The sequence below is a fragment of the Equus asinus genome, chromosome 11 (genome assembly GCF_041296235.1).
Source record: "Equus asinus isolate D_3611 breed Donkey chromosome 11, EquAss-T2T_v2, whole genome shotgun sequence".
Taxonomy (NCBI): Eukaryota; Metazoa; Chordata; class Mammalia; order Perissodactyla; family Equidae; genus Equus; species Equus asinus.
In genome coordinates, this window is record NC_091800.1 from 4,078,495 (window position 1) to 4,105,050 (window position 26,556).

General features: G+C 35.1%; 1 protein-coding gene across 5 annotated transcripts in view; it reads right to left on the bottom strand.

Moving 5' to 3' along the window:
• XPO4 (exportin 4) overlaps positions 1-26,556 on the bottom strand; it is a 126,640-nt gene that overhangs the window by 57,483 nt on the left and 42,601 nt on the right. For all 5 annotated transcript variants that reach the window (XM_070520381.1, XM_070520385.1, XM_070520384.1 and 2 more), the window contains 2 exons: positions 19,610-19,726; positions 18,719-18,872 (listed from right to left, as the gene is read on the bottom strand). In XM_070520381.1, the coding sequence (XP_070376482.1) occupies positions 18,719-18,872; positions 19,610-19,726 (271 nt within the window). The remainder of the gene's footprint in view (positions 1-18,718; positions 18,873-19,609; positions 19,727-26,556) is intronic.

Consider the following 26,556-nt stretch of genomic DNA (forward strand, 5'->3'; position numbering starts at 1 on the left):
TCTAAAACGATTTCACTTTCTCACTAAGTACCTACTTTGGTCTAAGGTTGTTAAGACTGGTCTTCACTCAGAATACGGTACACTGACTGCAGATGAGATCTTATTGCAGGTTGTCTACAGACGAAGGCTTGATTATCTTTTAGAGAAACAAACTGAAACATCTGTGGCAGGAAGTATTTGATATCCAGGATTTGCTTCACAGTAACCCGGGGATGGGAGAGTTGCAGATGAAACAAGAAATTAGAGCTGCTGAAGCTGGGTATTCTGTTTTTGTGCATCTTTGAAATTTTCCACAATAAAAGGCTGGGGCATAAAAAAAGGAGGCGGCTTGTGAATATGAAATAAAGCACCTAAGTAAGGCAATACATTCTTTGTACTTCATAAAAAATATTCCATTTATTCTTTTCCAGTTTTATTCCCTTAATTTACAATGTCCCATTTTATTAATTAAAAGTCAATTTTTTGGTATGTAAACTGTTCAGAAATGAAAAGTACTTATGAAATACTTATATTAAGGACTGTGTTAAGCAAAAATACACAAAGAAATTATGACAATCTAGTTCCCTTTTTTTAGGAATTTGCAATCTGAGATAAAAATGATAAGAAATTGTTCATTTGTTGGATATCCAAATCTAAAAAACAAAATATATGTGTATAATTACTGAACACTTTTAACTAGATAAATAACAGAATTTATTAATACTTTGTATGCTTACAAAAAGGCGTCATCATTTTATTTTTAAATTAGCTGGTATATGACACGGATTCACATAACTATAATAAAATGTTTGGTCTCAAAGCAGACCATTTGTCACTTTTCTCGTTAACATAGCCACCACGCAGCTCGCAAATGCATGCCGCTCTCTCTGGGTAAGAGAGGCAAATACTCCAGGTGCTGGGAACTGCAAGAGAAAGTTAAAATCTAAAAGTTCAAGCACAGAGGAAGAATATTGACAGCAGAAATAAAGGAAGTAATATTTACGGATTTTGCTATTCTTGGAAATATGGAAACTCTCATTCTAAGTGAATGAAAAAAGTCTCCTGCATTCCAACTAAGCCAGTCAGTTATAGCAGGCTGTGTTCTTTACTAAGTGGAGGAGATCACTTCAAAAGCTAATAAATCTTACAAAAGGAAACTAAACCTAAACCAAGAGATTTGTTTAATTCTCTTTTCTATCTTTTTTAAGTATAAAAAGTGTATGCTCCATAAGTATTTGTAGATATCGATTATATTAAGAAGAAATGGAAAAGTCCTAAGTTTAAGAGAGGGCTTTTTCCAGATATGAAATGGAATTAATGCAATTGCTCACCTAAACATCAGTTCAAAATAATCCTCAAATCTGTTTTTTCTAAATCCTTGTTTTAGCCTCTCTTGATCTTGGTCTGTTTCAGACACACTGTCCCTGGTGCTCAGTCTGTATGGCCAAATTTCCTTTAAAAGCTGACAACAAGCATGTTTTTAAGATTTGAATTCCTTACATGTTGCCAACAGCATATGGAGATCTGTGAATTTAATATCTGATATCTATCAGAAAATACTTTTCCCTATCATATTAAAGTTCCATGTGAGTTTTGTTTTCCAACCCCAAACCTGGAAAGGATTTTTAACTCTGGCATGATGTTTGCTTTCTAATAAGAAAGCTCACTTGTAAACACACCTCGCAAAGAGGTTATGCTAATTGTTCTTTGAAGAATTAATCCACAACACTGCAGACTTAACTACCTTCTCTTTATCAGTCAGCCTACCACTACCACCAATACCCTTTTCATAATAAAAAATGCACATAAAGTCCAGTTTGCACAATAAGACACAACCATATAACTTAATTACAAATAATCTCTCTCTACTAAAAGAACACGTAATTATCCCGAAAGCATTTTAATAAAAACTTAAACATAAAAACAATAAAAAGAACAGTATAATAATGAATGGAACAAATGTTTAAGAACAGGGCGATCCTCACAAGAAACATATGTTTTAGTTAACAGATTGTGCTGTGAAGCTGTTAAGTTGTTGTCTTTGAATAGGAGACTATGAGGGCCCTTCTGTATTACCTGAAATATTGTTATTATGAATGTACATGTATTACTTTTCAATTTAAAAAACTAGTTAGAACAAAATCACAATGTGAATACAACAGTCATATACAGGTCTGGACCACATCTGTACATTTAAAACAATGTGAAGAATTAGGATAATTCAGTTTTTAATTTAATATTACCAATTAACTATTTCTGTATGTACATAAGACTCAAAAATACCACTTCTACCCCAAATAATTCTTAACGTAGAATACTTTCAAAACAAAAAGACTACCACTAAAATTCAGAAATACAGCACTTCTATTCTTAAGATAACATTTTAAAAAATGATTTAAAGTTTAAATAAAGCAATAGTTTATTTTAAAAACAACAGTTTTAACAAAACAATAGTTTCCTTTTTGAAAGTTTCCAAAGTTTTGGTTAAACAGTACTACTTTAACATGGGATAGTATCTAGACATTATATTTTCTTTTTTTATCTTTATCTTTTTTATCCAAATATATTGCCAACAGAGGAAAAGTTTGGCAATAAAGTGATTACTAATTAACTGCTATATGCTTGTCAGATTCTAGGAGACATATGGTCACAATAGATTGACACTAATTAAATAGCTACCATTTACCAGAATTCAAATCAGATTTTAAATCAAAAATTTTCTTGGGCTTCGGATTTATACATTTTTCTAAAATAAATGCTGAACTCAGGTAATTTATATTTACTATCCGAATAATTCATTTGTAACCAAATCAAGTAAAATTTAACCAACAGTACAGTCATACAGAGTTGCTTTCAGTCTTTTAATAATCCTTGTGTTCTTAAAAATTCATCATCCACATCTAATCTTACTTCACTTTCCCATGTCTTCACCAAATTCAAGAATCAGGAGTTAGAGTACAACGATCTTTCTGTCAGTGAACCAAACACAAGCCCAGTCCCTCTTAGCAAGGGTTCCAGTTCTAAAGTACTAAAACCAGTCTTCTAAGCACAATGCTATCTTAATCCCCTGGAAAATCAGCTGCAGCCAGATGTAAATTCAATGGCTAGACGTAAATTCAACCACAGAACAGTGAAGAATTAACTCTCTGTTCCCTAGCCTCCACTCCCACAATGATCCTACCTAGCTCTAAAATGCTCTGCCTGGGAAAGCACACCAACTTCTGAGCAATCAAAGGCATATGAACATACCACCTGCCCTACTCTGTAACTGCACGACCAGAGACAACACACACTCGGCCCAGAGCCAGAGGACAGGGCTTAATCACACCCTGCTGCTGACTGTCATCGGATAAACCTTACGAGAACACACAGTATTATCAGTAAGTATATACCTCTTAACATGAAGGGGAAAAAGTCATCTTTAGAAATGCTACAGGTCCTTACATATGCAAATGAGTTCTTGTTCATCTACTAAAACTTTCAGTAAGTGTACCATTTTGTGGTGGTGACTGACAGCAAAAAGACCAATTAAATGAACCATACAATAACTACAAATTATCTTCAAGCAAATATGGAGAGTCTGAACATTTCCACTGCCTATTCTTATAAGTAGTTTACAATATAGAAAGATCGTGCAGCAACAAAGGACATTTTACAAAAATAATAAATAATTTATCCATCTTCCTATATTCTTTTTATTCTACCTCTTTAGTAAAACAAAGTTTCAGAAGCAAGAGGAAGCCCAGTTTTTCTTCCTATATGTTTAATCTCTATCACTATTAATTTTTCTAACAACAAAACTGCTACTTTTCTTTCTGGCACAGCGCAGAACCAATGAGCCCAGTCTTACCGACAGCACTTAGTCCAAGAATCAAAAGTCCTTTGAGATAAAGGAAAACTGACCTCACCTGAATGTTTTCCCAAGCCTTGCCTCCAAACAGCAACGTTGGCTTTAGTGTAAATCCAAATTTAAGTGAGAGCTTCTGTATCCCCTTACTATTTCATGATCCAGTTAGCTTTCCCCAAGAGATTAAGTTAAAAAAGAATTTTTACCAAAACCAAATCAGATCCACAAAAATAGAATACCAATAAAAGGCAGTGTAAGCAAACTAAAAAAAGAATTACTACTGAAGCCAACATACCAAACATACCTGCCAAACATTCTTATTACAAAACAATATTGTCATTCATGATTAGCATTGCCAAAACCCTTAAGCATTTATGGACACCAGGTGAACTGACAGCTAAACAATCTTAACAGCATAAACAAACATCCAAGAACTGAGATAATCCTTCTGAATCACCTTACCTCAATAATTAAGTAGTATATATTCGTTAAGCATATATTAGTACACACTAGACACGCTGCAAGGTGCCAACAATACAGTGAACAAAAGCATGACCCATGCTTTGGTGAGCTCCCAAACAAGTGAGTAAACAGATATTACTCAAATAAGCTAACAAATAAAAAATTACTAACTGAGAAGTGAGCCAAATGGGAGAAAATCATATATAACGTGCATATGAGAAGCCATAGCAAAAGGAATCTGACCTAATATAGGGTACACAACTGAAGCACAATTAGGAGGTGACTAGGGAAAGAAGGAGAGAAGGCATGCAGGCAGAGAAACTCCATGTGCAAAGGTGCCCGGGCAGAAGGAAACTTGGCCTGGGAGCGCAGCTTTAACAAAAAGAGTACAGAAGAGAGTGTTGAGAGGGAGGCAGAAAGCAGACTGTCCAGGATCTTAAAGCCCATTTTTAAATGGGGATGATGGTATGATAGAGGACCATAGGACTAGGGCACTTTCTTAGGACAGCAGTGACCTAAACAGAATAAAAAGCAATTGGATTTCATCTCAGTACTCTCTTTCAAGAGGGTGAGACCAAGTAGAATGGATGGCCAGAGCAATTAGCTCCCTGGGCCAAAGGGAGATTTTAAGTATCTATCAAATCCCAGGACCTGTAAATTTTGCACCACCCAGGCCTTGGGTGGAGGATATTTTCATAAATCACCTCTGTACATATAAAACTTAAACATAATAATCTTTCAAAAAATAATGGTTTGCAGATATCATGTGTATAGAAAATCCAAAAGAATCCACTAAAAATACTATTTGAGCTAACAATAAACAAGTTCAGCCAGGTTACATAGTACAAGATCAACATACAACAAAGAAAAATTTCTATAGACTAGCAATGAACAACACGAAAATAATTTAAAAATCAACTCCAGTTAGAACTGAACTAAAAAGAATAAAATACTGAGGAATAAATTTAACAAAAAAAAGTACAAAACTTTTACTCTGAAAACTATAAAATAATGTTGAAAGAAATTAAAGATCTAAATAAATGGAAAGATATCCATGCTTGAGGACTAGAAAACTTAAAATTGTTAACATGGCAAGACTCCTCAAATTGATCTGCAGATTCAATACAATCCCTATCAAACTCCCAGCTGGTTTTTTGCAGAAATTGATAAACTGATCCTAAATTTCAAACGGACTTGCAAGGGACACTGAGAAGACAAAGTAATCTTAAAAAAAGAAGAACAAAATTGGAGGACTCATACTTCCTGAATTCAAAACTTACTACAAAGCTATGATAATATCAAGACATTGTGGCACTGGCATAAAAACAGACATAGACCAATGGAATAGTATTGAGAAGCCAGACATACACTGTCACATTACAGTCAGGTGATTTTACATAAGGCGGCCAAGACAATTCAATTGGAAAAGAATACTTTTTTCAACAAATGGTGTAGGAACAAAAGGATATTCACATGCAAAATAACAAAGCTGGATCCCTACCTTATACCATATACAAAGATTAAATTAAAACAGATGATGGATCTAATGTATGATAGATCTAAATGTAAGGGCTAAAACTATAAGCCCCTTAGAAGAGAACATAGGATTAAATCTTTGTGACCTTAAGAACAAAGTCAGAGAACTGACACAACCCAACTTACTATAAAGCTACAATAATGAAGACAGTGTGGTATTGAAGAATGAATGGGCAAACAGATCAAGGGCAAAGAATAGAGAGACCAGAAATAGACCCAAATCAATGCAGTCAAATGATCTTTGACAAAGGAGCACAGGCAATACAATGGAGCAAAGACAGGCTTTTCAACAAATGGTGCCTTAACAACTGGACATCGACATGCAAAAAATGAATCTAGACACAGACCTTACATCTTTCACAAAAATTAACTCAAAATGGATCACAGAACTAAATATTAAACTCAAAACTATAAAATTCCTAGAATATAGAAAATCTAGATGACCATGGATTTGACAATGACTTTTTAGACATAATACCAAAGGCAGAATCCATGAAAGAAAGAATCAATAAGCTCAACTTCTTTAAAATTAAAAACTTCTGCTTTGTGAAAGACAATGTCAAGAGAATGCAATGATAAGCCACAGACTGGCAGAAAAATATTCATAAAAGATATTTCTGACAAAAGACGATTATCCAAATACACAAAGAACTCTGAAAATTCAACAATGACAAACAAGTTGGTTAAAAAATGGGCCAAAGAACTTAATAGATACCTCACCAAAGAAGGTATATAGATGGAAATAAACATGTGAAAAGACGTTCCATGTTATACGTCATTAGAGAAATGCAAATTAAAACAAGATATAACTACACACCTATGAGACTGGCCAAAATCTGGAACACTGACAACATCAATGCTGGCAAGTACATGGAGTAACAGAAACTCATCCATTGCTGATGGGAATGCAAAATGGTGCAGCCACTTTAGAAGACAGTTTAGCAGTTTCTTAACAAAACTAAACTTATTCCTACCATATGATCCAGCAACTGCACTCCTTGGTATTTACCCAAAGGAATTAAAAATTTATGTCCACAAAAAACCTGCACACGGATGTTTATTCCTAACTGCCAAAACCTGGAAGTAACCAAGATGTCCTTCAGTAGATAAATGGATAAGCAAACTCTTATCTAGACAAGGGGATATTATTCAGTGACAAAAAGAAATGAGCTATCAAGCCATGAAGAGACATAGAGGAAACTTAAATGCATACTACTAAGTGAAAGACGACAATCTGAAAAGGCAACATCCCATATGATTCCAACTATATGACATTCTAGAAAAGGCAAAACGATGGAGACAGTAAAGAAGATCAGTGGTTGCCAAGGGTTTGTTGGGGGAGGGGGAGGGGACGGGGGGGTGGCAGGGAAGGAATGAATAGGTGGAACAAAAAGGACTTTGGGGGCAGTAAAACTGCTCTATATGATACTATAAATGGTAGACACATGCCATTATACATTTGATCAAATCCAGAGAACACCAAGAGTGAAGCTCAATGTAAACCATGGATCTGGGTGATAATGATGTGTCAATGTAGGTTCATCAATTATAAACAAATGTACCACTCTGGTGGGAGACATTGATAATGGGGGAAGGGAGCCTATGGAAAATCTCTGTACCTTCTACTCAGTATCGGTGTGAACCTAAAACTGCTCTAAAAAACAAATCTATTTTAAAAAACCTTTGTGACCTTGGGTCATGCAAAGCAATTTTAAATATATCAAAAGCACCAGCAACAAAAGAAAAAAGATAAAACAAACATCATCAAAATTAAAAATTTCTATATTTCAAAGCACATCATCAAAAAAGTAAAAAGACAACCCACAGAATGGAAGAAAATATTTGAAAATCATATATCTGCTAAGGGATTTGCTTTATATATTTATAGTACATCAGAATTCATACAACTCAAAAATTTTAAAAAGACAATTCAATTTAAAAATAGACAAAGGATCTGAATAGATATTTTTATAAAGAAGATACACAAATGGCCAATAACCACATGAAAAGATGCTCAATGGCATTTCCATTAGGGTAATGCAAATCTAAGCCACACTGAGATAACACCTCATATGAAATAGGATGGCTATAAACAAAAAGACAGATAACAAGTGTTGGTGAGGACACAGATAAAATGGAACTTCATATACGGCAATGTCAATGTAAAATAGCGCAGTCGCTTTGGAAAACACTCTGGGAATTCCTCAAAATGTTAAATGTAGAGTTACCACATGACCAGCAATTTGACTCCCAGGTATACACCAAAGAGAAATGGAAACAAATACCCATGTAAAAACTTGTACACAAATGTTCATAGCAGCATTATTCTATACTGAATACTGTTTTCAAGAAATGGAAAAACTCTAATGACCATCAACTGATGAGCAGATGAACAGAGAAATAAAATATGGTATATCCACAAAATGGAATATTATTTGGCAATAAGAAGGAATGAAGTACTGACACATGCTACAACATAAATAAAACCTTGAAAGTATGCCATGTGAAAGCAGCATGGGACAAATCCCACATATTGTACGACCGCATTTAACTAAAACATCCAGAATAGGCAAAACTATTCAGATAGAAAGTAGATTAGTAGTTGCCACGGAGGGGGATGAAGGAGGGGGAATGGGGGAGTGTGACTGCTAAAAGGTGTGTGGTTTCTTTTTGGGGTGATGAATATTCCCTAAAATTGATGGTGGTGATGGTTGCATAAATCTGTGAATAAATTAAAAACAAATATTGTACATTTTAAATGTGTGACTTATATGGTATGTAAATTATATCTCAATGCTTTTTTTAAAAAAAGAAAATAATATTTCTTGAGCCTCAAAATTTATGCTATGTTCACGCATCTTTATCAATGCCAAACGTAAGTTTCTGAACATGAATTATTAATTAAGATAACTGTTGTTTTAGTGAAAAAGCATAAGACAATGTATTAAGTAGGCATTTTAGATGACTTATTATAAAAGTGAGTTCAAAATCTTAATCAGTCTTCTGATAATTCCCCACTTCTTTCTTCTTTGTGAAGTTAATCTGATGTATAAAGAAGAATATTTAGTCATGTACCACATAACAATGTTTTGCCAACGATGGACTGTGTATACAACAGTGGTCCCACAAGATTAGTAACATACAGCCTAGGTGTGTAGTAGGCTGTACCATCTGGGTTTGTGTAAGTACACGCTATGATGTTCACACGACGACGAAATCACCTAACAAATGTATCGCCGTCATTAAGCAACGCATGACTGTACTTATCCAAAGTAGATTTTTTAAAAACAGAGAATTTAAGATAAAATATTCAAAAGGTGACGTTAAGTAATATTTACCCCAATTAGACTACAGTTCCGTTACTTTTATTCAGTTAAATACTACACATTTAGGTGTGGGTGACCGTGTGGTGACTAGGTGAGAGAACCTGCAGGCTATCAAGCTCTCTTTTTGTATTCCATTCTAACATATTGGTTACTTATCAACTCTAGTATAGGGCTAGTCACCAAAGCAGACGTGAAGAAAAAAGGCATAGTTCCCTCTTTAAAGGAAATAAAAATCTAATTCTTGCTGAGTTGTGAAGCCACACAGTTACACTGACCGCTGGGATCTCTCAGAAGAACTGTTTAGGGTGAGCAGTTACATAATCTTTATATATAAAGATCATGCTACCTGCCCACTGTCAGTAGAACAGTGACTTTGTATTAAAGGTAACAGATTCACACAGACAAACACTTTTCCCCAATGCAAATAATGACCAAAATCTGGTAAAGACAGCTGACCAGGGTAGGCAGTACAGTTCCACCCACGGCAAAAGCAAAGTTTATTTAACCCATAAAAGGATTAAACCCACAAGGTCTTAATCCTCTAAATCACAGCTTTCTAACAAAAAGAATCCTACTGTCAAAATTAAAATATATAGAAGGCCTTCAATAATTCAATTTAGGTATTAATAAACGAAAACTCTCTATATAATGTCTCAAGCATTTACCTCTCACTCAAACCTAATACAGGAGAAAAACATGTAATTCAGAGGGCAGCTCTCTTATTATTTTCCCAGCAATATCATTTTCCAAATAATGCAATCTTAAACTCTAAGCTTTGTAACACAGTCCAGGACTGCCTTGTGAGAAGTGGCATTCATTAAGAATTTATTGAACTGAAATAACCTAGACAGGTTCACAGAATTAAAAATTCAATGGAAATATCTGTTCATCAGTATCTAAATAACTTTTAAGAAATCATTTTCTAGCGAGAAAGACTGTGTTTAAAATAATTAAGTCAGGCTTGCCCAAACAGACATCTGCATAGATGATAAAACTTAGCCAAAGGTGAGGAGCACCAAGACGCTGCTGCTGCTGGCATACAAGGTTCAGTTTCTAAGTTGCCTATGGTCTTAAATTGCTAAGCAATTGAATAAGAGAGTTAAAAAGTGTGAAAGCAAGTTTCCTCTTAGGGAGACCTTTTTCTAATGCTCAATCCATTCCTCCCTGCTCCTGCACTGATTTAAACCATATGAAGTAGTAAGTGAGAAATCTGTAGGCTTAGAAAGAGAAAATCAAACTGCACAGCACTGCTCAGGCAGTAGCAAACAACTTAGTGGGCTTTCCCTCGTTTGCTCTCCAACCACCTGCTGGTCAACAACAGAAAAGCAGTTTCGTTAACTTTCTCCTACAGCCAGAGGTCCTCCCATCTACGATAGTTATCTATTTACACAGTAGAATAATAATAACTATAGCTGGTATTAGTGGGCTATCATGGCAAGATGGGAGGGACAGGGAACACAGAATAGATATGGGAACTACCAAATAAAATCTTTTAAAAAATATTTTGAAAAATATTATCTAGGTAAAATACAATTCAGCACAATCAACTATGACCCAAGACTGAAGGGACTATTCCCAAAATAACCTTTTCTTCCAATGGCCCAAAGTCAAAAATTCTTACTAGTTTCCCTGGACACCTTCTTTGTAAAGCAGAAACATCCCTAGAAGGATAATGTGTAAGGTACTTCATACAATGATTAATGACTTTAGAAACCTACTTTCTTTTTAAAAGTGTACAATACTAAGCACAAATAGAGAGAAAATCATTGGGGGAAAAACTCAAAGAAGAGAGGACTAAAGAAAAGACTTCACAATGGCTATACATACACACAAACACGTTTTAAAATTCCATCAGATGCTGATTTCTAACACTTTGTTCCTCTACTTTTGAACAAACTTGGACAAAGCTGACCAAACCAGCACTTAATAGCTAAGAAACCTGGATCTTGAAGGCAGACACCCCGTACTTCCTAAAGCTTACTATCTTCTTCACTACCTTAACTGCATCCTGGGCTGTCTCAACAGCTACATCTTTGGCCTAGCTAACACTACAATATTGCATTTTTTCCCCTAAATTCTGACTTCCCCACCTTGGGCAATAAACAGGTTCATCTCTACAAAGCTTCAAATACAAAGCCAAACCAAAGATTCACTTGGTCCAAACTCCCACTCCCTCGATCTCTCACAGTCCACGCTCCACGAAATAGCTACATTTCACTTTCTACTTCATCAATTACCAATCACTACTCAAACACTAAGTATGGCTTTTGTGCTTTCCTCTACCCCGTCACTCACCTGAACAGAACTCTATATGATTATCTATGTCCTAACTGATATCCAATGGCCTATTTTCAATTTACATCTTACTCATCAGTACCAGACTATGTCTACTACCTTTACTCTTTGAAACACTCTATCTTTGCTTCCAAAGACTCCTTGCCTGGTTCTCCCCTCCACTTGTCTAAACTGGCCTGTTCAATCTCTTTTGCTTCTCCCTGGTTCTTAATATTGTTGTAGCTAAAGGTCCTGACATTGGTCTTCTTTGCTTCGCTGTGAATGCTCTCTCACTCCCTTTACTTCAATGACACCATCATAGGAGTATCTCCCAAAACTTCATCTTCACCCTCAATTTCTCTCTACAACATAACATTCCATTGACAGTGGGCAGTTGACCTGTTGAGTAAGATTTCTAACCCTTGGCATGACTGCTATTTTTAAAGGCTTTATTGAGACTTAATTCACATACTACACAATTTACTCACTCATTGAGTGTACGACTCAAAGGTTTTCAGTATACTCAGTTATATAACGATCACCATGATATAATTTTACAACATTCTCATCACCCCAAAAAGAAATCCCACACACTTAAGCCATCACCTGTTATTTCTTCTCAATCACCCCAGCCCTAGATAACCACTAATCTTTCTAGCTCCACAGATTTGCCTACTCTGAACATTTCATATAAACGAAATCATACAATATGTGGTCTTTTGTGGATGGCTTCTTCCACTTAGTGTATATAATATTTCCAAAGTTTATCCAAGTTCTAGCATGTATCAGTAATAGCATTCCTTTTTATTGATGAACAATATTCTGTTATATGGGTAAACTACATCTGTCCATTCATCAGTTGATGGACACTCGGGTTGTTTCCAGTTTTTGCCAATTATGAATAATACTGCTATGAACATTCACGTACAAGTTTTTGTGTGGATGACTACTGACATTTTGGGCACAATAAGTGCTTGTTGTGGCGGCTGTCCTATGCATTGTTGGATGTTTAACTGTATTCCAGGCCTCCACCAGCTAGTTGCCAGTAGTGCTCCCCTACTTGTGAAAACCAAAAATGTCCCCAGACATTGCCAAATGTCCCAAGTGTGCACAATAACTCCTTACTGAGAACCACTGCTGTAGAGCTATGATGTCTTTAGTGAAACTCTGTATGCACATAAATCTTGACCTAAGATCACTGCAAAACAAGTTATTAAATATGAGTGTTAATAGGCTTAAATATTAATAAACATCTAAATGGTCAACCCATATATTCTTTTGTCAATACCTCTCTTTGCAAATCCTAGCTCCACTGTTGAGTCAGCTTCAATTGGTTCTCCAAATAACATTTTTATAGTCACAATTCATATACTTCTCTATAAGAAATTTCTAAAGGCTTCAGCAGCTAAAGCCTCAAATTTTCCTTTTAGGCAACCTAATATACATTTTGGTCTACAATCACATCTTTTCATTTACCAACAAATATTTATGTAATACGTCCTAAATACAAAATTGGTAGGCTAAGCATGCATATTTAACTTTACAGATTACTGATTCATATGAACAATTTCTCCTTCTATCAATCCATTTACATTCCAAATTAAAAACTGATGTAAGGCCAACTAAATTACATCTTAACAGAGACAGCAATCATTTACCACCATGATACTATCCCAGGTACTTCCTACTCCACTAGCCTCTTCTACCTTCCTGATCAACAGTCAGTTATCTGCTGGGATAACTGGATATCCACATGCAAAAGAATGAAGTTGGATCACTACCTCATATCATATACAAAAATTAACTCAAAGCGGATCAAAGACTTCAATACAAGTACATGTAAAAAGCGAGTCTTAAAAAAACACATACTTACAAATCTTCATAAACATGGATCAGGCAATGGTTTCTGATATATGATAAAAGAAAAACTAGATAAACTGGACATCATCAAAATTAAAACTTTCTGTGCTTCAAAGGTCACCATAAAAAAATAAAAATAAAACTCACAGAAAAGGAAGAAATATTTGAAAATCATGTATCTGCTAAGGGACTTGTATCCGGAATATGTAAAGGACTGTTACAACTCAATTTTAAACAGACAAATAACACAACTGAAAAACGGACAAAAGGATTTGAATAGACGTTTCTCCAAAGAAGATACACAAATGTCCCATAACCACACAAAAAGATGTTTAGTACATTAGCTATTAGGGTAATGCAAATCAAAAGCACAATGAGACAATACTTTATACAAACAGGAAGGTTATAAAGAAAAGACGGCAAGTGTTGGCTAGGACGTAGAGAAACTGGAACCCTTATATAACGCTGGTGAAAATGTAAAATGGTACAGCCACTTTGGACAACAGCTTGGCAGTTCCTCAAAAGGTTAAACATAGAGTTTCCATATGATCCAGCAATTCTACTCCTAAGTATATCCAAGAGAAATGAACATGTTAAGTCCACACAAAAACTTATACATGAATGTTCACAGCAGCATTCTTCATTCATAGTCAAAAAGTTGAAACAACCCAATTGTCAAGCAAGAGATCAACAGATAAATAAAAACGTAACATATCCTTACGAAAGAACATTAAATGGCAATAAAAAGGAATAAAGCGCTGGTGCATGCTACAACCTGGATGCATCTTGAAAACATGAGGCTATAAGTAACAAAGCCAGTCACAAGAGACTGCAAATTATATGATTCTATTTATATGAAATGTCCAGCATAGGTACATAACATAGAGACAGAAAGGAGATTAGTGATTGCCACAGGCTGGGGAGTTTGGGGGAAATGGGGAATGACTGCTAATAGATACAGGGCCTTTCTCGGGGTTATAAAAATGTTCTAAAATTAATGACAGTAATGCTGCACAAGTCTGGATCGTTGCACTAAAAACCACTGAACTATATACTTTCAATGGCTGGATAATGTGCTAAGTGAAATACATCTCAATAAAGCTGTTATAAAAAATGGCCAATCATCACTGCAATGAAAATTACCTTGAGAATAGGCAGAGATAAAGTGCTTCTGTGCAGAGATTACCTTTCAGGGGGCTCAATTTTTAAAATTTGTAAACATTTAAAAGAAAACTTTTAAATAATTAGAGTGGACTCTTCATAGAGCATCTAAAATAAACCATTCATTCCTAAACATTTAAGCCTTACTTATTTCAGTTAAAACTTAGAATAGTGGGACAAATCAAAAGGACACAGAAGTTAGTTGGCAGGGACCAAAGCTAGAACAATTTGGGCATCAAAATAAATAGTGACAGCAATAGATTATAATCCATTCCAAAGAATAAGAATCCCTGAGTCAATACTGAGATAAATAAATAAATAAATAAATGAGGAAGAAGGGAAAATCTCTTCTTCATGGCAGAATGCCAGCAAATAAACACAAAGGGAAATGACGGAATTAGAAAATCACCAATTTCTAACTATCATCATAATAACTGATTCAGGCAAGAATCACCAACGGATGCTAAAACTAATGGTTGAAACTTTTAGAAGGAACAGGATATTTATAGCCTTAAAGTATAACACCAGAAATCACTTATTACAAAAAGAAACGGCAACTTTATACTGGAGAAACTCGGCAGACACCACCTTAACCAAATGATAGAAGTGAATACTCCCATAAATATGATATATTAACATTATGTGCTGTCTGACATAAAGTACTGAGGAGGACACAATGTCACCATTATAGTATTCTTACAAAAAAAGGGAATAAACTGAATCTAATCACGAGGAAACATCAAAGAGACCCAAACTGAGGGACATTTAAAGAAGTAATTGACCTACACACTTCAAAATCGTCAGGTTTGTGAAAGACAAAGAAAAGTTGAAGAACTGTTCTAGATCAAAGACGACTTAGGACAACTGCATACAATGTACTGAAAATAGCTACAAAGCATATAATTGAGACAACTGACAACATTTGCATATGGACTATAATTTGGTAACGATATTGGATCAACATTAAATTTCTTGATTTTGAAAACTGTACTACGGTTTTGGAAGACAGTCTCCTATGAGAATCACAGTGCAATTTCAAAATTCTTCATCACAGGAAAACGTGATGAAATATTCAGAAGTAAACAGGCATAATGTCTGCAACTGCTCTCAAATGGTTCAGGAAGGAAATGTATTTTAAGTCATACGTATACAAACACACATACATAGGTGCATGTGTTGAGAGAGAGAGAGAGAATAATAAATGGGACAAAATGTTAACAGTTAGTGAATCTTGGTAAAGGGCATATGGCAATTCTTTCAATCACTCTTGTAGTATTTCTGGATGTTTAAAATGACATCAAAGGGGCTGGCCCAGTGGCACAGCAGTTAAGTTCGCACATTCTGCTTCGGCGGCCTGGGGTTCACCAGTTCGGATCCCGGGTACGGACCTACACACCACTTGTCAAACCATGCTGTGGTAGGCGTCCCACGGATAAAGTAGAGGAAGATGGGCAGGGATTTTTAGCTCAGGGCCCATCTTCCTCAGCAAAAAAAGAGGAGGACTGGCAGCAGATGTTAGCTCAAGGCTAATCTTCCTCAAAAAAAAAAATAAAAATAAAAAAATAAAAAATAAAACAACATCAAAATAAAAGATACAAACAAGAAAGCAGATTACGAAAAATTATGAATAGGGATTAATATTGATAATTTAACTTGATACCATCTACATGATCAAATATATTTGATATAAAATACACATTTCTACAAGGTCTACTTGCTATTTGTCTGTCTATCCTAAAAGACAAATCATTTTCTAAAAAGACAGCAGCTTAATATATATTAACTAAGTTAAATTTGATCATAAGATCCTCTTCAAAGTACAAAGCTAAACAATTATTATTCAATTCCTCCCCCACTGACTGAATAGATCTCCAAATAATTGCCAAAACTAGAAATTTGGTCAGAATTGGGTTCCTTGAAACTAACTTCCTTAATCAGCACTGAAAATGTAGCTCAGTTTAATTCCATTGCCATGTTCTTTCCCCTACATTTAAAGCTAATCCAATTAAAGGAATACTTAACTCTAGTTCAGTTAGCCAACAAGTGGCTATTACATAAACATCTACAGTAACATAAGAACTTCTTTATAAGCCATAAAGTCAAGATCAAAATCTATTTTTCTTTATTCTTTTTTGTGTGTGTGAAGATTGGCCCCGAGCTAACATCTGTTGCCAATCTTCCTCTTTTTTCTCCCCACTCCCCAAAGCCCCAGTACATAGTTGTATATCCTAGGTGTAGGTCATTCTACTTCTTCTACGTGGCATGCCACTTCAGCATGGCTTCAGGAGCAGTGCTAGGTGCAGGCCTAGAATCTGAATCAGCGAACTCCAGGCTACCGAAGCAGAGCACGCAAACTTAACCACCATGTCACCAGGCCCAGCCCCTCCACTTTTCTTTAAACAAGGAATTATTTCCTTTGGCAACACTGTAGTAGTGTTTATCATTTTTAGATGACAGGTTTTCCAAAGCTTTATCTAAATACTTTATAAAAATATTTTATGTTTGTGTATCCTTAGACAAACTTTGTTTCCAAACTCCCAGAGCACTGTTTCCTCTTACAAAATAGTCACTCTTTAGCCAACTACATTTTCCCTTAAAACAGAGACTTTAAAATTGGCTACAATATTTGCAGTGTAACTTTCACTGATTTTCCTTACATATGTAATTAATGTTTTGATAGCTCCATACGGCCTGTTACTTTTCAAATCTGTCTTAAAGATTTTCAACATCTTTTTTTTACTAACAAAAACTGGAGCAAAAATTACATTGCAACACTCAAAAGAGAAATTTTTTAAGAAGCAAACCTAAGAAAATATGTACCTCTTAACAAGCAAGAAGATATTCAAGATATAAAACTGATCAGGAGAAAGATGACTCGAGACTAGGGATAAAAGGAGAAAGTGATTAACCTCACTGTAAGCTTTGCCTCAAAGCCGCAGCTCACCATGGTTGCTTCTGGGAGAGAAAACTGGAGAACTCAGGGTTTGAGTCAGGGACGCACTACCCTAGACAGCATTTTATCGTTAATTTTCTATTACATTAAAGTATTAGCTTGACAATAGAAGTAAAAGTTACACTCAACCCCGTTAGAGTCCCACAATTTTACCAGCCACAGATAATTAGCTAATATCTCTGTACATGAATGCAGCAGCTCTTGGCACTGTCGGAAACGGGATGAGTCTCATCCTCAATCTCTGACATAGCTGAATATCTACTTGCTGTGTGCCTACCATCCCTCTTCTCGTCCTAAATAGATGCCCTCCTCTCCCAGGCTCCCAAGAAAGGATTCATTAAAGACATCCAGAATGGGTTAAATTTCCTATACCACAAAGAGTATATCAGATCCAAAAAAAAGAGCACTAAACAGCTAGCTAGCTGATGAACTTTATTCAAAGAGACTACTAAGAGCTCAATAAATAGTAGCTAACTGCTGAGTGTTTTAAATGTACTGCCTCACTTAATTCACTCAACAATCCATATCCGCATTTTACATTTGAAAAAACTGAGACTCGGAGAGGTTAAGTAATTCACCTAAGATCAGCCAAGCCTTGAACCTAGACTTGTCTGACTCAACTATGATGCGAATGGGTAGCCACTATATATTATTGCTTTCAATCTATCAATAGACAGCAAATGTTCTAGAAGAGCAAATCATAAACTTTAAGGAACTGCTTTCTAACATACAAATTTCTCCACTTTAGTAAATGAAAAAAAATGTTATCTATAATATAACCCACTCAAACTTATTTTGTATTACTAATAAACAATTTGCTAGAAATAAAATTTTCCTATTTTTACATTGGGAAAAGTCTTCAAAGAATAAACTTATTTCTACCTTATTATCTACACTTGAAACAATATCATCAGCCTTGAAGATCAAATTTGAGAACACCAAAGCAGCCTGAAGGAAAGTGAGTCAAAAAATCCCATGTAATTACATGTTACAAGGAGAAAATGATTCAGTTTTTTGATAAATATGCACCTCCCACCGTTTTCCTTTTCCTTCCTAAGGAATACTGCCACTCAGTTAGCAAGAGCCTCGTTATCTACCACATGCTTCCATTTACTCAACCCTCTTCTACAAAATCGTAAATGAAATTTTAAATCTTCGAAGTAGTCCAGTGCATTGTAGTATAACACAAAATAAATTCCATTTCTAAAACACATTTTCTTTCAACACGTTTTACAAACCTGCAGACAGAAAGCACTTTCAGCCATAATTAAGTCATCTATGAAAATTACCACAAATGAATTCCAGTTGTTAAAAGGATATAATTTGGAGGAAGAAAGTTCCAGCTCAAGACTTGATTGGCGAGTGCAAGGTAACGCTGGAATACTGAGGACATCTGAGCACTGAGGTTCTCCCGCCTGCTGAACTCCTGCAGAACTTCGACAGTTAATACGAAGATTTGACGAAGATCTTCTTCCTATAGCAAATAAATCACAAATAGTTTTGCATCAAAAGCAAACATTATTCAAAATGTTCTTCCCTTTTAGAACCATAAAACAAAACAAACAAAAACCTTAAATTTTCCAGTGGAAAACACTATTTCTTTAAGAACATTTTCCATTTTTAGGCCTGCTCATAATTTAGATCACAGTACGCTTTCAAGTGACACCAGTTTGAATACATTTCCTGTAATATACATGCTCCTCTGCAGAGAAGTGAGTCTTTGACGACTATTTCAGAGCTGGAGCGGTCTGCGGCTTTAGTGCAGAGCCGTCGGATTTAAACTAACGCCTTCATATAACTTTACTTTAAAGCCAAACAATACATACGAGACAAAGAGTCCACACCATCTGCAATAACATTTTAAAAACACAGCCCTCTTTGGCATTCTGCCAGGACTATTTTTAAGGCCAGTAGAGTCCCACCAATTGAATTAGTTCTATCTAAACACCATAAGAAAATAAACTAAGGATCTTTATAGTAGTATTTCCTTTTTGCTTTGTTTAAAGACTAGAATTAAACAAGTAATCTTAAATTGTCAATTATTTTCACTAAACCTATCACTTTACTATATCTTAGGAAATCACAACAGAAATCTTAAAGTACAGGATATTATTCAACTGGATAAAATAAGTGTTCTCACTCCATTAGGAACAGATTGAGTAAAAAGTGAACAATCTAATGATTACAACATAAGAACAAAAATATACATACCTGAAAAACTCTTTTGCAGTTACCATGGAATTCCATACTCAGTCCAATGTTGCTAGTTTTACTTGAACTTGAAAATTCACTCAATAGTGCAGTTAGAATAGAACAGGCCAGAGTTTGCTGTAATTATTTGATAAGAAATAACTGAGTCATTATTCTTTCCAATGCTTCGTTTCAATACAATAGTTATTCAAACATAATGAAACATTTTCTATCTTTAGATCTTTCATTATACATTTACATCTTACACCTACCAGTCAGAAAATTAGAAACAATAAAATAAAGATTAGCTCTCCTTTCTAAGTGGCCTAGTAATTGTTAACAGTACCTCCTCAACCCCAGTTATACGAACCCATCTAGGACTTGAACTCAGGACATACTCCTACTCAATCACAGAGTGCAAATAATATTCTAAGATAATCAATACTGAATGTATTATTTCATTTAATTCACACAACAATCTATGCTCCCATTTTACATTTGAAAGAAGTGAAATTCAGAGAGGGTAAGTAATTAAGGCCAGTTGAAATGTGAACCCAGGTCTGTGTAACTCTGTGTTCTGATGCCTGTAAAATGTATTTTTAAACAGACAAAAAGCTGAACATATTTTATAGTCTCCAAAATATTAACCAGGTAGTACTTCAAAAGTTTTTTAAACTGAAAATGAAGATTTTCCTTCTCAGCAGCTCTATCCAAAAGGCTCCTAATATCAACTCATTGCTTTTATTCACAGACTATTTAGAGTCAAGGTGCCAAGGATGGAGGGGATACAAATTATTTTGGCAAGTTTCCAGGGGTTGAACAGAAATATGCACACTACCTCTGAACAACCGAAAGATTAAAGTCACGATGATACTATTTATGCAAGCTTATACAACAGCTGAACACAGTCGTACCCACCCACCAACTGCAACATCTTTGTTCAGAAATGCTTCTGATGTCAGTACCTTGACCTTACATATGCTTATCTTGGCAAATCTTAGCAAATAGACATAAAATTAAATTCCTAAAGATTGGCATGAGCTGATATTTGCTGAAGCTGAATGATGTAACCATGGGTGACCAATACACTATTTGTCCATTTTTGTATACATCCAAAATTTCCCTCTAAAAGATGTAAAAAAGAATTAAATTCCTATTTGCCTCAATCTCAACTAAAATAAGCATCATTGTATAATTAATATTTATGGATGGCACACTAGTCCACACGTTAAAGCAGTTTCTCAGATTTTCCCACATCAGGAAGCCCTGACAACACAGAATACACGTAAATTCCCTCAGGGATCTGAGGGTATAGACCAAGCTGCCTTCAACAGAGAGAAGAGTACTCTGAATACGCCTGGTTTAGCTTAAACACACACACACACACACACACTCTCTCTCTCTCTCTTTGTAATTTTACTTAAAAATATACATTTGTTTAAATATAAAAATGCCCCCTCTTTCACAAATCTTCAAGAGAAGTTCACAAGTGTAACTACCTTTGCATGGCCCCAAGCACATGGAGGAAAGAATTTGGTCTGAGAAACCAGGCACTAAAAATCCTCTTAGAAACAAAACAGTTTATCACATATTCACTTCATTTTACAGTTTAAAGGGATCTTAGAAACTCATCAAGTACAATCCCTTCATTTTTAAGTTAACAAAATTGTAGTTTAAAAAAATGGCTTTCTTTTAAAGTGGTGATTAATAATGAAAGTGCCAGCAATCAAAACTTCACGGATACATTTAACTAACATTGGGATCAACTATGAGCACAGGTTTTAAATACAGCTAGGCTTTGGTGGGGAAATTAGGTATTAACTTCAAATTAATGAAATTCAAAGAGAAAAGCTAACTCGCAAGGATCTAACATGACGTATTACAAGATACTATGATTCTAAAAACGATTTCTAGTATCCCATAATTTTTTCCTTTTCTCCTATCCTTTCTAAATAAGACTTCAGTAAACAGAACACTGTGAACAGATACCTAACTGTTTAAGAAAATGTCTTACTAAAAAAGGAAATTAATCTGAGAATTTCAGATGAGACAACCAATCTATTGGAAACAGAATTCACGCACAATTTATATGAAACCATGCAAGCTAAAAAGAACCCAGACGCATCCATTCAACACAAACTTATCATTCTTACAAATAAATGATCTACAATAGTTTTGTACAAGTAATTTACAACTTGCCACAAATTATTTTTTAGTGCCAAACTATATTCACCACAAAATGGCGTATTTTTTTAACTACAATCATATTCAGATTTTTAGTAACACAACTAAATTAATGATTGAAACACATACTCACAATAAAGCTTTATTTTTATGTGAAATAAACATTTCCTAAGATTACATGCGTTGTGTTTTATGGTCCAAATATGAAAAAACGACTGAAGGAAAGGAGTAGGAGCAACAAAAGGGGAGAGCCTTTTTGAGGCTACTACTGCTCAGAAAAAGGAAGGATTTTAAAAGTAAGTTTTATTTAGCTACAACCTTCATCAGACAAACAAGGAGCCCTCAGTAGGACAGGACTGCTTTTGAGATGTAGCAATAAAGACATTCCTCTGCAACAGAAAACTTCCACACTAATGAAGTACAAATTCACCCAGAAAAGAAAGTACAGTCTTAATATAAGAAAATTAAACAAACTGCATTCTTATTATATTTTTTAACTTTTTCTTCCTACAAAAATATCTTCATCTCAGAAAAACTAGAAAGTAAGAAAAGCACAAAGAAAAAATTGCCCACAATCCTACTATCCAGAGGTTATTTCTGTACCATTTGTTTACAGCTTTCCAGTTTTTAAATGTATAGTTAAACATTATTAATAATGTCACTATTAACCCATATGTATTGTTTTGTAATCTTTTTCCACTTTAGACTTATGAAATAAAAAGACAAATTTTTAAAAGCAGGTGTGTTCTTACTAATTTACCATTCAAACACTTAAGAAAGACATAAAAATAAATTATGCAGCATGGTTAGAGGTATTACCGGAAATCAAATATTCTGGTTTTCACCTACCTAAAATTACCAGCTTTCAAAGAACTAAAATTCAGTTAAGATATTTTCATCATTAAAAGACACCAAACAGTTTAACTGCTCCTTAATTTGGAAGCCCTGTAAGGATCTGAGTACAGCATCATAAACATTAATTACACGACACTACTATGGCTCAAAGGTGCCATATTAATGAACTTCCTGGAGAATGAAGAATAATTAAGCACCGATTGTACATTAAGAGAGCAAAGCACTTCTACACTTATCAACAAATATTTTTCCCTGTTCATGGAGGAATTAAACATATCACATGTGTCTAAGACTCATTTCCCAACATGTTTACTTATTTTCAGTATTTAATTATCAACTAAATCTCATTAAAATAAAGTTACTCTCACAGTAGGTGCATTGTGTGGTAATGAAGACAGCTGGGGAAGCAAGCCAAAAGTGAAATCCCAAGGGAGAAAAGAAGACAGCTCCTTTTGAGGACAGAAAATGGATGAATGGGGGGGGAGAGGCATCGAATCTGCCAATGAGAGATCACAAGTTTTGTTTTTCTTACCCTTGTAAAAGGTTCCTGTCTGCTTGCTTCAGATTTTTAGGTCTCAATGGTCATCCCAAGTGCACTACCTCTTAACTCCCCCTCTAGTGATCAGCACCTTCAAGGGCTGCCTCTCTGCCCTTTGTCACAGTCAGGGCTAGATGTCATTTCTGTACTAGAGACAGTGACTCTGATACTTAAAAGGGCCAAAAACAAAAGCTGTTGCAAATAATTTAGAGTGATGAATTTCAATGAAATAAGGTCACAGTTGACTGACTGATAAGCAGTATACTATGAGACCATATTAAAATTAACAAGTATTAGACTAGTATAAATCTTAGACTAATACAAGGCTAACACAGCAATGCTTCATTTACCCAAGATTATAATTAAGTCATAGTATCTGTTAATTTTCCAAATGTAGCAAGCAAACTTTTTTAATTCAAGTATAGCTGATACACAATATTATATTAGTTTCAGGTGTACAATATAGTGATTCAAAATTTATATGCAAACACTTTTAATGAAATTTACTGCACGTAATTTTTCCAAAAGAATTCTTTCTAAGGCAATTATTTTATATGATGATGTAATAAAGTGAATACTTGGAATCCATTAAAATGCACAGGGCTTTCCATTCCGTGACAAAGTGGCCCCAGAGCCCAGTGTGCTGATTTACGCTCCGTAGTGTTCCTCAATCCCTTGTTGGTGTCTATCACTCACTGCTGCTGACAATGTGACCAGCACACTAACAAGCAGTTCTAAATTGACAATTTTCATTGTCAGTAAGTTAGAAACCAAATAACAAAATTTATTAAGACTATATCCAAATTAAATTCTAAATAAAAACACTCTGTGGGACTCTTTCAGGAGTCCAGTACAAGAATCTTACCGTTTCAACAAAGGAGTCAGAAAATCTGGGTTCTAACAGTCCAAGATTTACCACTTCAAGTAACTGAGGGCATGTCACTTCATCTATCTTGGCCTCAGTCTCCTCATCTATAAAAAAGGGTTACTATCCTCTGCCCCACCTAATTCACACGATTGGCCTAAGGTTCAAATTAGATAGTGCATGTAAAAGTACTATGTAAATGTAGCACCTGATGATAAGGTAAAGTGGCAACAGTATTTTTACCATTATCATAAAAAATAACCATTTATTTTGGCTTTTTTGGTCCTACTTCTTGACTGTTATCTACATTCCACCAAATTAAAATTACAAGATGTTATCGATTAAAAAAAGAAAGACATAGCTAAAGCAATATAGTAGATGCTAAGTAAATGTCAGTTGGATGAATGAATCAACATTTACCTCTATGCCTAACACTCTATTAACACAAGGGAAGGCAGAAAATTAATATATGATGTGTTGCTTATTTTTTTAGCTGCTGATAAATTTCAAAGAGAAAATTTTAAGGTGTAAAACAAGTAGATGAAATTCAACGAGGTCTCAAGGTTATGAAAGAGTCTAATGTTTTCTTTCATTAAAGTACTAAAAATTTACAAGTTAATTCACTGGCTAACAACTCAAGTAACTGTTGTCTTCACATTCAAAGCCTTACAGCAGCATTCTCATTTCTAATAAAAGCCATTAATTTCATGATAGTGAAAAAATACCCTTCAGAGACAGCTTGCCTTACTCACCAGCTTACTGTCACAAGCACAAGATACTCAAACACTAACTCCAGCTGACAAAATAAAATACTCTTGTTCAGAGAGACGATTGTCTCTTATAATAGCCTGGCTCTTACCCCAGGAGCTTTATTACCAGGAATAAACTTTATGAAAGGTTGCCATACATAAAGCAGACTTCCAGCTGCTCTTCTAAGCAAACATCAATGAGACTTGTGATAAGAGAGATTAAGTTGGCTATCACATCCAGGGACACCACTGCTGTAGACAAGTGAATTTCTCACCCACTTCTCTCTAGCACGGCAAAGAGGAAGAAAGGAGGCTTAAATGTTAAACAGCTTTAAAAGCGATTTAACATATACCTACTACTTTCAAAGGGAATAGAACAAAAATGAAATAGATTAAAAACTTAGCTTAAACATTAATTTAAAATAAAATTTAGCTCCTTTCCTTAGGAAATAAAGTCTCCATATCTATCCCTCTCAAATTAGTCGAGAGTGAGTCCGACACTATACAAACGGAGACAACGTAACCACAGCAACCTTTATAACCACAGAAGAAAAACAGCCTGTCCACAAAGACAGGCATGAAATGACATAGTATTTAATAATCGTACAGGCATAATTATTCTAAGAATACACCACGACACACGAAAAACTTTATTATATCTAAATAATATAATCTCCTTAGGAAATATTTTATGAACTAGATATTTTTCCATAAAACTACTTGTAAAGAACTAAGACTGTTAGATACTTCTTAAAGCATTTAAAGGAAAGGTAATATGTTGGTTATAGTTTTTTTAAATATACAAGCAATTAGTGTTCTTTCATGGAAAACAGTATAAATATTTTCTTGATTTTCAATACTTAAAACATTATTTGATAGAACAAGATAAAATTTAATAGTCTATGTTCCAAGATTCTATAAATAAAGGGATGTATGTGGGCGGCCTGTGGCTGAGTGGTTAAGTTTGCACACTCCACTTTGGCTGCCCAGGGTTTCCTGGTTCAGATCCTGGGCACAGAAATGGCATCGCTCATCAAGCCATGCTGTGTCAGCGTCCCACATAGCAGAACCAGAAGGACTCACAACCAGAATATACAACTATGTACTAGGGGCTTTGGGGGAAGAAAAAAAAGGATGTAAGACCACAAGAGAGATAAAACAAACACTTGGTGAATGCTTACTAACTGCACTTAACGTCCTCTGTCCTCCTCTGGGCGGCCCCAGAAATGAACATTATCACATTTATTTTACATATTAGAAAATTAAGGCCTAAAGAAGATAAATAATTTATTCAAGTTAGATAGGTAATAAATGGCAGAGCTGGGGTTTAAACCGAAGTGTGAATCCCAAATCAAAATCAGTGTTGTGTTATATTACGTTGCACCTCAACTTATTTAAACACGTACATTAGACTGGTACAAGAGGATGGACCACCAAAAATACACTCTTAGAAAGGGACGGGCCTGTCGGTGGTGCAGGGGTTAAGTGCGCATGTTCTGCTTTGGCAGCCTGGGGTTCACCAGTTCAGATCCCAGGTGTGGACACGGCACTGCTTGGCAAGCCATGCTGTGGTAGGCGTCCCACATACAAAGTAGAGGAAGACAGGCACGTATGTTAGCTCAGGGCCAGTCTTCCTCAGCAAAAAGAGGAGGATTGGCAGCAGTTAGCTCAAGGCTAATCTTCCTCAAAAACAAAACAAAAAAAAAAAAAGAAAGAAAGGGAAGAGGGAAAGCCAGACTACATACAGTTTCTAGCCAAAAAGAAGGTTGATGGAAGC